The sequence below is a fragment of the Aquarana catesbeiana genome, linkage group LG04 (assembly GCF_042186555.1).
Source record: "Aquarana catesbeiana isolate 2022-GZ linkage group LG04, ASM4218655v1, whole genome shotgun sequence".
Classification (NCBI taxonomy): domain Eukaryota; kingdom Metazoa; phylum Chordata; class Amphibia; order Anura; family Ranidae; genus Aquarana; species Aquarana catesbeiana.
Window position 1 is genome coordinate 508952283 of NC_133327.1, and position 14639 is coordinate 508966921.

Here is a 14639-nt window from a genome sequence, read left to right on the forward strand (position 1 = left end):
TGTAGGCTCCATTGGACATTTTCCATCGGAATTTCCGTCGCGCAAAATTTGAGATCTGGATCTTAAATTTTCCGACAACAAAATCCGTTCACATAAATTCCGATCGTGTGTACACAATTCCGACGCACAAAGTTCCACGCGTGCTCGGAATCACGCAGAAGAGCCACACTGGCGATTGAACTTAATTTTTCTTGGCTCGTCGTACGTGTTGTACATCACCGCGTTCTTGACGTTCACAATTTCCAACCAACTTTGTGTGACCGTGTGTATGCAAGACAAGTTTGAGCCAACGTCCGTCGGAAAAAATCCATGGATTTTGGTGTCGGAATCTGTTACACATTCATGGTCCCTGAAACATTTGTACATACAGTGTAATAAATCACTTAATAATGGTTAAATAATGTAATCTTAAATAAGCAATTTGTTGTCAACTAAAGTAAGTTTAATATGTTTATTCAAGAATGTCATATTAAATACAATACCAGTATTTTTTTTTTCTTAATATATTTGACTTCATTTTAAGACAAAATGTTCCATATGACATTTTTAAATACTGTGAGCTCTGAAGTAGGAAATATACATTTAAAAAAAATAAATTAATAATGTGTAATAGTAAAATTAGTATAGTTTAGCAGAGCTAAGGTACAAAAGATATTACTTTATAGAAATAATGAAGAAAAAAAGAAGCAGCGGAATAAAAAAGAAATAAAAGAGGCAGTATAGCGTAGCTAGAGATGAAGCTCGTACTATTCTAAAACATGTTGAAGTATTTATCTAGGAGACACTGATGGTTGTGAGCTTGTCTCCGTTCTTGTTAAAACATTGTATAGACATTAAGGAATATCTCTACAATTACATTTTCAGATAACAACACACCGGACAAACACACACACGTTAATTCCAGCCCAAGTAAGTGGACCAGTAGCACAGTATCTAAAAAGGATCAATAGTTTTTGGCTTTGAATTTTGGGCATCATGAACATTTTGACCTTATAGCAGTATTATTTCCCCACAAAAGTATTTTTCAATTTTAATAGCTTTAGGAGTTTGCTTATGAATGTTTATGGCCTAGCTTAGTGTGGATGTTTAGGTTTAAGGATTACATTTTAGGGGTTATTTTAAGGTTAGGGTTTAGGGGTATATTTAAGTTAAAGCACAACTCTGGGTTAGGGACAAAGTTAACCATGCGGTGGAGCCCCCTCTGCACTGCAAGGATCAAGAGAAAGTGAATTGTTAACTTTTAATTCTCTGCTTACCATCGGCCAGTGCTATCCTCCACTGTCTGACACTCCCAGGATTTGAATGGCCCTCAGTGTCCTGCATGACCACTGGTACTCAATTGTGCATTTTAATGTTGGAGAGCTGTGGCCAGTAGAGCTTCTGGGGGGCGGTTTTGCACCACATAGGAAGTCTGTGGTAGCCTAGATTAAGGTGAGTATTTAATATTATTCCAATTCCCCTCAACAAGATGACTGGTTAATGTTTGCAGAAGGTAACTTTTTCTCAAGTAGGGCTATTTCCTATTCTGGCTCCTAATTTATGTGATGAAATAGCACTGCTATTGTATTTTATCATGGTAAAAAGTAGTATACTGATTTAGGATGTAAAAGCAAGCCAACTTTATATATCTTGCCTCCCTGGGCCAACTGTAAGCCCAACTACTAAAGTCAGTGGGTTAAGCTGGCTATCAAACTAACAATATCAGATGACACAAGGCACGTCAAAGTTGGTGGTGTCAAGGCTAGAGGAGACTGTTTTCTTACTCTGCTTTAGTACACCTAGAACCAATGGCTAGTACAGTAGAACAATGTGTCAACCTGGTCTGTTCTAAGTGTACAGAAACAGTACACACTTCTACAAACTGTGCAGGGACAGCAACAATAAGTACACTGGCAGGCATGTCAGCATCCTGGAATCCTATTATACATGAGAATGTAATATTTATAGGCAGCAATTTGATGTGTAGGTGGCTGTGGTGCTGCCCTTGGCGGCATGACCATTCTAGACATGGTATATGTTGGCTACGTAGAAATATGGTCCTGTCTAAAAGCCCACCTCTATATTAGCAAATGTCATATACCAGGCAATACCTGGCTGGTAATATTTTGTAAAGGAAGCTGCCAGTAATGCATGTTCCCCTCCTAAAAGACATAAGTCCAATATCGAAGTGCACTAGGTTTTTTTTGCATTTCTATGGGCACTGAGATGCAGGTGCTCAGGGGGTTATGTCAAACGTATCTTCCGCTGTTTATACAGTTCTAGCCTGTCATTTATTTATTTCTTGATCTGAAGTGTTAATGATGGTGGATTTATACTTTATATAAAAAAATGATATGCTGTATATGATATACTTTATATCGATAAATTGATATACTGTACATCAAAAAATAAATACTTTATACATTTTTTTTTAAACTTTTATTTAACTGTCAGTTTTATGCTTTTATGCTCTGTCAGTTAACCACTTAAGGACCGAGCCTCTTTCTGAGATTTGTTGTTTCTTAGAACCCTCAAACATTATACATTTTTTTCCCTAACACCCTAGAGAATAAAGTGGCGGTTATTGCAATACTTTTTGTCACAGCGTATTTGTGCAGCAGTCTTACAAGCACACTTTTTTTGGAAAAAATAAAATTTTTTGAATGAAAAAATAAGACAACAGTAAAGTTAGCCCAATTTTTTTATATTGTGAAAGATAATGTTACGCCAAGTAAATTGATACCCAACATGTCACACTTCAAAATTGAGCCCGCTCATGGAATGTAAACATCCCTTATAATAGAAAAAAAGCATGACAGGACCTCTTAAATATGAGATCTGGGGTCAAAAAGACCCCAGATCTCATATTTACACTAAAATGCAATTAAAAAAAAAAATTATGAAATTTTTTTTTTAAAAAATTGAAAAAAATAAAAAATAAAATGGCCCTTTAAGAGCTATGGGCGGAAGTGACGTTTTGACCTCGCTTCCGCCCTGCAATGATATGGAAACGGGTGGGGGCCATCTTCCCCTCACTTGTCTTCATACCCAGGAAGGAGAAGGATCCGATCGCCTCTGCTGCTACCAACAGTTAGGTCCATATATATTTGGACACAGGCACAATTTTAGATTTTTCAGGTATTTACCAAAACATATTCAAGCTATAGTTATATAATGGATATGGGCTGAAAGAGCACACTCTCAGGTTTAATTTGAAGGTATGTACATCCAAATCCAAGGAAGGGTTTATAAATTACAGCGCTTAAGAATAGCCATCCCCCCTTTTTCAAGGGACCAAAAGTATCTGGACAATCGAATCAAAAGCTGTTTCATGGCCAGATGTGGGCTACTCCTTCGTTATTTCTTCATCAATTAAGCAGGTAAATGGCCTGGAGTTGATTCTAAGTGTGGTATTTACATTTGGAATCTATTGCTGTGAACCTACATCATGTGTTCAAAGGAGCTGTTCATGCAAGTGAAACAGGCCATTGTAAAGCTTCAAAAATGAAACAAATCCATCAGAGAGATAGCAGCAACATTAGGAGTGGCCAAATCAACAGTTTGGTACATTCTGAGGAAAGAAGAACGCACTGGTGAGCTCAGCAGCATAAAAATGCCTGGACGTCCATGGAAGACAATAGTGGTGGAAGATTGCAGGATCCTCTCTATGGTAAAGAAAAACCGAATCACAACATCCAGACAAGGACACTCTCCAGGAGGTGGGCGGATCATTGTCAAAGTCTACAATCAAGAGAAATCTTCACAAGAGCAAATACAGAGGGTTCAGCACAAGGTGCAAACCATTTATAAGCCTGAAGAAAAGCCAGATTAGACTTTACCAAAAAACATCTAAAAAAGCCAGACCAGTTCTGGAAAAGCATTCTTTGGACGGATGAAACTAAGATTAATCTGTACCAGAATGACAGGAAGAAAAAAGTGTGGAGGAGGCTTGAAACAGCTCATGATCCAAAGCATCTGTAAAACATGGTGGAGGCATGATGGAGGCAGTGTGATGGCATGGGCATGCATGGCTTCCAGTGGCACTGGGTCATTGGTGTTTATTGATATGTCACAGAAGACAGAAGCAGCCAGATGAATTCTGCAATGTTTAGAGATATACTGTCAGCCCAGATTCAGCCAAATGCAGCAAAGTTGATTGGACGGCGCTTCACAGTACAGATGGACAATGATCCAAAACATACTGCAAAAGCAACCCAGGAGTCTTTGAAGGAAAAGAAGTGAAATATTCTGCAATGGTTGAGTCAATCGCCTGATCTCAACTCAATTGAGCCTGCATTTCACTTGCTGAAGGCTAAACTAAAGGCAGAAAGACCTACAAATAAAGTACAACTGAAGACAGCTGCAGTTAGAGCCTGGCAAAGCATCAGAAAGGAGGAAACCCAGTCTTTGGTAATGTCCATGGGTTCCAGACTTCAGGCAGTCATTGCCAGTAAATGATTCTTAACAAAATATTAAAAATGAACATTTTTATTTATGATTATATTCATTTGTCCAATTACATTTGAGCCCCTGAAAATGGTTGCAGCTCCTAAACTTTGTACTTTATATTTATGTTCAACCCCTTGAATTAAAGCTGAAAGCCTGCACTTCAAATTTATTTGGATTGTATCATTTTAATTTTATTCTGGTGGCATACAGAGCCAAAAGTATGAAAATTGTGCACGTGTCCAAATATATATGGACCTAACTGTATCGATTAGAAAAAATAATATAATTGAAAGAAAAAGTAACAGTAAGAGTTACTATAGGATTGTTTTGGGGAGGGTAAGGTGTGGTATGTTAAAGAAATAGATTACCAGTTTCCATATGTTTTTTATGTTCTTAACTTTTGATGAAATACCTTTTATTTAGTGCACTAGTTATTGTTTTATTATCATTCCACTTTTTAAAGTTATTTTTTGATTGTAATATCAGGAAAAGATCAGATTATATCCCACATAATCATATATATTTTTCCCACTCTCCAATGAAGAATAATGAATTGGAAATTCTTTACAATGTTGAAAATGTCTGATTACCATACATTGTTTCCAACTCAGCAGTGAGTCATAGGTTAAAAATGTTCTCAATATGTTCCAAATATGTTAGTAGAGCTGCATTTGCCATTTAAATAAACATTGTACAATTGGGTTGTAGGCAGGTGCCTATAGAAGGATTAATGTTTTTTAAATGCTGACTCATGTTCTGCAGTTATTTGGGTCAAGTCTGCTGTCTTTCCTGTAAAACTGCTGCAATGTTGATGTGTGGTGGATCTGGAGAATTGGCTAGTTTTTCCCCACCAATTTTCTGGAGATGCCCATAAAAAGGGGCTCTTCAGTGCTCCAGAGAAAACTGTGGGAAACCCTGTCAAAATGTAGGCTGCTATGCTGCTGGACAGCGCCTCCAGCTGGGGGGCCATTTAGGGCTCCTCGAGGGACCGGGAGTCTAAGGACTCTTAACTAAAAATATTAGAATTATTACCTTTAAGGATCTTTGCCAAACATGGAACATTAGGACCCAGTGCTACCTCTTGTGGATTATTTGCCAATCATGGACTCTGTCTTTAATAAAAACTAAGGACCCTCTGCTGTTATTCAGGTATGATTACCCTTTATCCTATGGGCACTAAAGCACCTTGTATGGGAATTCATGTGAAAGCTGCCTGATAGGAACTGTTGTTGTGTGATGCCTTTCTTCAGTAAAGTTATCATTAACTGTTTAATGCCTGGTCTGAAGTCTCTTCTTAAATGGTGTATTGCATGGAGTCCAAAGAACAGAGCTTGTCGCATGATGACTATAGTTTAGAGTAGATACAATTCATTAAAGAAAGAGTAGTGCTTAGTGTAACAGTACAGTCAATTAGCCATGGGTTAATAGAGGGTTAACTTTGCTTGCTTCTTAATCTGATTTACGCATGAAAGCAAAACTCCTGCCTATATCCTAGGCGAATATGTAGTGTAGTTCCAGTGTTCCCCACCAGGGTGCATAAGCCTCGTCCACAGAGTGGTTAGTCATATTTATAAAAAAATAAACATATTTTAAATTTTTGTTTAGTCCAGTAAGAGAGAATGTCCCAATCAAAAAATTTAAGGTTGTGCTCTCCTTAGAAAGCATAGAATGCTCTGATAATAATGTTACAAATGTACAGGAATAAGAAAAAAAAAAACTAAGATTCTTTGAAATAAATATAAAAAAAATCACAACCATATTGTTTTCATTTAACAAAATTATAAATTGAGCATAGAACAACAATATTCTAACACCTAAGGAAAAGCAAGCATATGGTTTGGAACACATTTTTATTCAATGAAAGCAGTAGAAAAGGGATTAGAGGAGTCCAGTTTGAATAAAAGAAGAGAGGGAATTTGAATCCAAAAACAAAACTATCTGCAAAATAGCATATCTACTGGTGGCAGGACTCACTTGGTGACCTATAGGCTTACTACTCCTATTCTAAACACCTTGCTGTTCTGAAGCTGATGATTTGGACACTAGTAGAATGTGTTATTTTAGCATCACTGCCACATAGTTGATGAACTATTCTTTCTGCTGACAGTAGAAAAAGTTGTCTCCATAATGGTAAAGTTCCTCACACTGTTCCCATATATCATCAGAGACCAATTCTGATTTGATGTTGTGATCCTGCACATTTTTCCTGGTAGACTCAAAGATTTAAGAACCTCCGTTTCATTCAGCAAACAAGAATGTTTAACTTTATTAGCTAAGATTCTGGAGAAGTAAACAGACATGCTCAGAAAATTTGTAATACTACAAAAAGAGAGAATCGTCACCTTACCTCAACTAATTTCCGTATATGCTTATTAATAATGGTAGGGTCAGGCTTTGTGGTCACTGCAGAGGCCCAGTCAAGGGGTACATCAGGCTTAGTGGGAGTTGTAGGGGAAGTCGGCTGTAAGTAAATGCAAGCATAAAAAGCAACGCAAATTAACAGTGAAGAAGAAACAATCATCAAACAGTTTTAGAAATATGCTTTGTATTAGTTGTATTTAAATGTATTAGACATTTAATATCAGATTTTTTTTAAGCAAAATAATTTTTGCCTAATTTCTTGTAAGATGTCACCAACTTTCTTGGCCTTTATTATTTAGGACCATGGGATATTTTTAGCACAGAAATAATATAGGTCTATTACTTCCCGCTGCAAACATTTTTACATTGAAGTAGATATCAATATTATAATGCAGGGATTCAATTCTTAACTATATATCCCTGAAAAAAGTTTATTTAACAGTCTGGGGTTTATTTACGAAAGGCAAATCCACTTTGCACTGAAAGTGCACTTGGAAGTGCAGTGGCTCTAAATCTAAGGGGTAGATCTGAAATGAGGGGAAGCGCTGCTGATTTTATCATCCAATCATGTGCAAGCTAAAATATTGTTTTTTTATTTTCCTTGCATGTCCCCCTTGGATCTACAGCGACTTTACTTCCAAGTGCACTTGCAGTGCAAAGTGGATTTTCCTTTAGTAAATAACCCCCCCTGACTGAATTAGGCCTTCCCTAGGCCTATATTACAAGAGTTGTGTCAAAAGCAATGATGTTTAAAAAAGGTTTCTTTCATCTTGAGTAGGAGCATTAACTTAAGCATATGTTTTGATGCAAATCAGCCTATAGCTGACCTGAAATTAGGATTTATTTTTGGTAAGAAGATAGATACATATATATCTAGATAGTACTTCCCAATATTTATGCCTTTAAAAAAAAAACACACACTACATGCTGATCTGACAGAAATCCAATGTGCTCCGCCTGTCAATACCATGCCCTGCCTGCTGGGCTACAGAAGTCTGCCAATCCCCACCTCTTTTTGTCCCATGCCACACACTTGCACTTATTTCTGCTCCAGCAAGACAATAGTGCTGATATGACTCCCAGGAGCCTGTCCACATACTATGTAGGGAAAGGGCTCTTGGAAGATGTGGTTCTGGGGGCACGCTTGTCTAGGTAGTGCACTCCCAATATTTGCCCTTAAAGGATAAGTTCATCTTTGGAAACATGTTACATATTCCCAATGCTGCAGCTGCTGCCCACTGCCTCCTTCCCCTCTCCCTCCCAGTGGCAGCAGTACAGAAATAAGTTTCCCATACTAGCTGTCACTTTTTAAAGTCAGCTCCTTTGCGATTGTCAGCTTGTAGTTCTCAATGAACTACCACGGTGCTGTGCTCTAGGTAGTTCAATTATTTTTTTCCTGTCAGTGTATCTGCCTGCCCGTATGGAATGTAGGTGTAGACAGATCTGAATTAGACTTGCATGGCACCAGCGATCTGCTGATCACTGATGTAATGCTAAAGGATAAGGTGAACTTATCCTTTAAGAATTTTACAAGCTTAGTGATTATGACACATGATGTAATAAAAAGGAACAAAGTAAAAGAAAAAAATAATGCTTGGACATGCTCTAGATGGGAAGAGGGAGATTTGGGGCTAAATTTGGGTAAGGTAATGCCTGGACGTGTTCTTTAAATTGTGATCTTTTTTTTTCTTATTAGTATTGCTGTATTACACAATAGAAACCATAATTTCAGCTGCTATAGAGAAGATTTTTGTTGTAGAGATATCTAATAACATTTCATGCAATTTCACCAATGTGCTTTTAAAGCTGAGCATAATATGGTTGAACATTTATGTCAAACATAACAAAACTCCTATTTAAAATCATCAGAAGCCCCTATAAAAAAGGCTCAGGGGTCAGGCTTGGAGACCAGTAGCTATAGCAGTAGAGAGGTTCACACCAACCAGCAGGATAACATTAGCTGATGGGCTTTGCTGCATGCTAGTGCCCGGTCACGGTTCTGTCAGAAACCATGAAATCAGACCGAGACAGCACAGTTAAAACACACTTGTTTAATAACAAAAGTAAAAAGAACAAACGTAGTCAAAACATTGCCAAAGTTCAGTAACCGGAATGGATAGTCAGCCAAGCCAGAAGTCAGGGATCAAAGTAGTGGAACAGCAAGCAGGATCCGGAGCCAGAAGGGATGACAGCAAAGTCAGTCTTTAAACAGGAACGCAGGAGATGTTTCTTGTGATGTTGACCAAGGTGAAGGCAGAGCTCTTCTGGACTGGACGGCTTAAGTAGGCAGGACAGATGAGCAGGATATCAACAACAGCTGAGTAACTGCGGAGAGAGATGGGAGCTGGCAATTAGCCGACAGCTGAGTGGCCAGCTCAGAGAAGGAAAGGCTGAGCCCAGCCCTGGCAGTACCGCCTCCTCAACGACCCCTCCCCCTCAGAGGACCACCAGGCTTGAGGGGAAAACGTCTATGGAAATCATTGAGGGGGACAGAGGTATGTACGTCCGAGGATGAGACCCAAGAGCATTCCTCCGGACCGTACCCTTTCTAATGCACCAGGTACTATTTGCGCCCACGGAACCTACGAAAGTCAACAATGGACTGTACTTCATACTCCTCATGGTTCTCAACCTGTACAGCAGTTTCAGACCACAGTTTTTAATAAGGAGACATGAAATACATTCAAAATATGCATAATAGAAGGAAGGTCTAATGCGTAAGACACTGAGTTAATCCTGCGAAGAATACGGAAAGGCCCAATAAACCGAGGTGCGAACTTCAGTGAGGGAACACGAAGTCGGTGTCGCAGGCGTCTGCAGTCAGCATGGAGTCTGTACCTATCATTAGCATGATGCAAAGCCTCCTGGACTTGTGCCCAAGTAGAACAAAGACCACGGAGATGCTCCTCTAACGCAGGAATACTCTGCAGAACAAACGAGTCAGGCAACATGGAAGGTTGGAAACCATCATTCGCCATAAAAAGGAACAATCATGAAGCAGAATTCAAGGCACTGTTGTGAGCAAACTCTGCCCACGGTAAAAGGTCTGACCAGTTGTTATAATGGTTAGAAATATAGCAACGTAGGAATTGCTCCAAGGACTGATTGGCTTGTTCTGCGGCCCCATTAGACTGCAGGTGATATGCAGAGGAAAAATCAAGCCAAATTCCCAATTGTGCAAAAAAGGCTCACCAGAACTGAGACACAAACTGACTACCCCTGTCCGAGACAATCAACTTGGGTAGCCCATGTAAGTGAAAGATCTCCTGAGCAAACATGTAAGCCAGTTCCTTAGAAGTGGGCAACTTCTTAAGTGAAATACAATGCCACATCTTTGAGAACCGGTCAACCACCATAAGGATAACTGTGTTGCCCTGGGAGTTGGATAACTCCACAATGAAATCCATAGACCGGTGGGTCCAGGGCCTCTCTCCATTGGGTATGTGTTACGTACCTAAAGGGTGAGCCCGAATTGCAGAGGATGGCCTCTCCTACGCCTCCGACTCGAGGGCCCCTGGTAGTGGTGACAGGGGTGCAGGAGTGCGGAGTAGTATGAGTGCCTGGCAGGATCAACAGCAGAAGGATCAGATGGCCGGTACAGCTGACGGTATAGATGAGTAGACAGGAACTGCAGACTGGACAACTCAGCAGACAGGACAGCAGACTGGATGGATCAGGCAGACAGGTGAGCAGCCTGGATGGCTCAGCAGATAGGCCCAGCAGACTGGATGATCAACAGACAGGTGAACAGCCTGGATGGCTCAGCAGACAGGCCCAGCAGACTGGATGAATCAGCAGACAGGTGAACAGCCTGGATGGCTCAGCAGACAGGCTCAGCAGACTGGATGGGAGTCCAGGATCATCAAACAGACTGGGTCAGTAAGCAGGCTGGCAGCAGAGGTACAAAAGGAGCAGGCAGAGGGATTGTCAAACAAGCCAAGGATCAGGTACAGGCAGATAACAGGAATAGTCTCAAAGCAAGCCGAGTCAAAACAGGAGCAGATATCAGGTTTTCAGGGAACACATACACAGAGCTGCAGAGCAAACAGCAATGATGCAAGTGCCAGACAGGTTTAAATAACCCGCCAGACACTAACGAGTGCATGTGCGCGTGCGCATAGACGCCCACAATCGTGCACCGATGGGTCTAATCTGCCTGTTACTGGCAGGATCTTCATGACATTGCCCCCCCCCCAAGGGGCAGCCTCCGGATGCCCATCCGAGCCAATTTTTTAGGATGGGACCTTTTGAAGGATTGAACCAGACTCTCAGCGTGGATGTTTTCTTCAGGTTCCCATGAATTCTCCTCGAGCCCATAGCCCTTCCATTTGATCAGGAATTGAGTTTGATTGTTTCTCCTCCTGCAATCCTTCTACCTCAAACCCCTCTTTCCCATCTACTAATACAGGATCAGGAGGGTCAGAGCTTCGGCCAAGAAAGGGATTAGCAACAGAGGGTTTTAATAGTGTTACATAGAAAACAGGATGAATTTTAAGTGACTCAGGAAGTTCCAACTCGTAAGCCACTTCATTGATTTTCCTCTTCACAGGAAATGGGCCTATGAATTTAGGACCCAGCTTTTTCGAAGGGCATGCCATCTTCAGGTTCAGTGTAGACAACCAAACTAGATTACCGGGTGCCAGTAACAGTTCTCCACGTTTCTTTTTATCAAAAACTTCTTTATTGTGTTCCTGTGTCCTGGCCATAGTTTCTTGCAAGAGCTGATTGTTGAGAGAAAAAAAATTAATTGTTTCATGAACTGCTGGTACAGGACATTTTGGGATGGAGCTGGGCAGGAATGATGGATGGAAGCCATAATTGGCAAAAATGGGGTTTGTTTTGTAGCAGAGTGTGCAGAATTGTAGGCGAATTCAGCCAGCGGAAGCAAAGAGATCCAGTCATCTTGAGTAAATGAAGAAAAGCAGCGGAGGTATTGTTCGAGGGTTTGGTTGGTCCCCTCTGTTTGCCCATTTGTCTGGGGGTGATAAGCGGAAGAGAAAGTTAGCTCGATCTTCAAAGCTTTGCATAAGGACCTCCAGAATCGGGAAGTAAATTGTACCCCCCGATCTGAGACAATGTTGTCCGGTACTCCATGGAGTCTGATGATTTCTCTGATGAATACCTGTGCAGTCTCAGAAGCAGAGGGAGTGCCTTTCATAGGGATAAAGTGTGCCATTTTTGACAACCGGTCTACCACCACAAAGATGGTGGTATGGTCATCTGCTGGGGGTAACTCTACAATGAAGTCTATGGATAAATTCTTCCAGGGTATATCCGGAACAGGCAGTGGTCTCAATAATCCCCAGGCCTTGGCTCTACTGCTCTTGTTCCTAATGCAAGTGACACAGGATTCCACAAACTTCTTGCAGTCTCTACCTACCTGAGGCCACCAGAAGGTACGTTGTACCAAATCGGTGGTTTTAGTTATGCCAAAATGTCCAGCTAGTGCGTGATCGTGACAGAGTTCTAATATAGGGACTCGTACGCTTTCAGGTGCAAAAATCTTGTCCCTGTACCAGAACAACCCGTCTTTTGCTCGTAGTTCCGATTTAGCGGGGGGCGTCCACCCCAGAGTAGCCTGCTTGATCCGGGAGAGCAAATCTTCCTGCAGCAGAAGAAAATTCCCTGGAGAAAGAATGGTATCAGGGGAAGTCATTTCTTTGGATTTGTGAAACATTCTGGATAGGGCGTCAGGTTTTGTATTCTTAGAGCCTGGCCGGTAAGTAACATGAAAAGAGAACCTGGAGAAAAACAACGCCCATCTGGCTTGCTGTGGCTTCAACCTCTTTGCCGACCTCAAGTACTCTAAGTTTTTATGGATCAGTGAAGATCAAGATTGGGTGAGTTGCTCCTTCAAGTAAGTACCTTCATTCTTCAAGTGCAGATTTGATTGCCAGCAGTTCCCGATCCCCCACATCGTAATTCCTTTCGGCAGCCGAAAGTTTGCGGGAGAAGAAGGCTACCGGGTGGAGCAGTGCTTTGGTTCCTTGGCGTTGGGAGAGTACTGCTCCAACAGCGATCTCAGAAGCATCTACCTCAAGTACAAATGGTAGGGCGGAATCAGGGTGTTTTAGAACGGAGGCAGATGTAAACAATTCTTTGAGAGATTCAAAGGCAACTTGAGCTTCTGGGGTCCAATGGAAGCGAACCCCCAGTTTGGTTAATTGGGTAATAGGGGCAATGATGGCAGAAAACCCCTTAATGAATTTCCGGTAGAAATTAGCGAATCCAACGAAACGTTGGATTCCTTTTTTGTCAACAGGAACTGGCCAGTCAAGTATTGCAGCGATCTTCTGCGGATCCATCTTGATACCTTCTATGGAGATGATTAATCCCAGGAATGGTATACTCTCTTGTTCGAATTCACATTTTTCTGACTTTGCGTACAGGCCATGCTGTCGAAGTCGTGTCAAAACACACCTGACGTGTCTGCGATGAGCATCTAGGGAGGAAGAAAAGATTAGAATATCGTCTAAGTAGACGATGACAAACAGATCTAAATAATCCCGGAAAACATGGTTAATAAAATACTGGAATGTGGCAGGAGCGTTACATAACCCGAAAGGCATTACTAGGTACTCAAAGTGCCCAAAACAGGTGCGGAATGCCGTTTTCCACTCATCTCCTTCCCTGATGTGGACCAAGTTATAGGCTCCTCGAAGATCAAGTTTAGTAAAGATAGTAGCTGTTCCCAGTCTCTGGAATAACTCGGGGACCAAGGGAAGGGGGTACCTGTTCTTGACGGTAATTTTATTTAGCTCACGGTAGTCTATGCAAGGCCGAAGTGTGTGATCCTTCTTCTCTACAAAAAAGATACCCGCACCTACCGGGGAAGTGGATGGACGAATGAAACCCTTCTTTAAGTTTTCATCGATATAGTCCTTAAGGGCTACCTGTTCTAACTCGGTTAATGGGAAGATTCTTCCGAAGGGAATTTTGGCCCCTGGAAGGAGCTCGATAGGGCAATCATAAGCCCGATGGGGAGGTAGAGTTTCTGCTCCATTCTTGCTGAACACGTCAATGAAGTCATGGTAGGCTTTCGGGACAGTTTGGCATAGCTCAGCTTCAGTGTCCAGACATAGCAAAGGAAAGGGCCCATGGGGGTCCTTTGAGGCACAGAATTGCTGGCAATAAGGAGAGGAAAAGGTGACCTCCCCTGTGGCCCAGTTGACACCAGGATTGTGGGCTTGTAGCCAAGGCATTCCAAGAATTACAGGAAACAGAGGTGAGGAGATAATGTCCATACGAAGCAGTTCGTGGTGGGCACCGGCAATGGTGACTGGCAAAGGGGAAGTCTCTTGGATAACTGGCCCAGATTTAATAGTGGACCCATCAGCCAGGTGAATGGACAGTCTTTGGGTCCTAGGAAGCAGAGGAATCTGATGTCTTGTTGCAAAAGATGAGTCCATAAAGCAGCTGCAGGCTCCTGAATCAATAATGGCGGGCACTGACAGTCTTTCCTGGAAGCTGCAAAGAGATAGAGAGGGCAAGATGAGAAGAGGTCTGGATTCCAGTAAGCACATGTTCAGGAGATTTTCGGAAACACTTACGAAGTTTAGTAGGGCAATTCTTGACATAGTGACCGGGTTCCCCGCAGTAGAGACATAAATTATTTGCCCGGCGGCGTTGGCGCTCTTCCATAGTAAGAGAAGGGTGAAGCACCTCCAACTGCATGGGTTCCGAAGTGTCCGTTGTAGAAGTGGACTGAGAGGTAGGGGCCGGATGCAGGTGACTGGGCACTCTAGGTAACATCCAGGTTGGTCAGGAAAATCCAGTTGCTTTTTCCGACCTACGTTCCCTCAGCCGCCGATCTGTATGGCAAGATTGATTAATGCGTCTAGGGTCTGGGG

At 41.7% G+C, this 14639-nt stretch overlaps 1 protein-coding gene across 3 annotated transcripts in view; it reads right to left on the reverse strand.

Moving 5' to 3' along the window:
• Positions 1–14639, reverse strand: part of RASGRP3 (RAS guanyl releasing protein 3) — a 252417-nt gene that overhangs the window by 44566 nt on the left and 193212 nt on the right. For all 3 annotated transcript variants that reach the window (XM_073627726.1, XM_073627725.1, XM_073627724.1), the window contains exon 11: positions 6776–6889. In XM_073627726.1, the coding sequence (XP_073483827.1) occupies positions 6776–6889 (114 nt within the window). The remainder of the gene's footprint in view (positions 1–6775; positions 6890–14639) is intronic.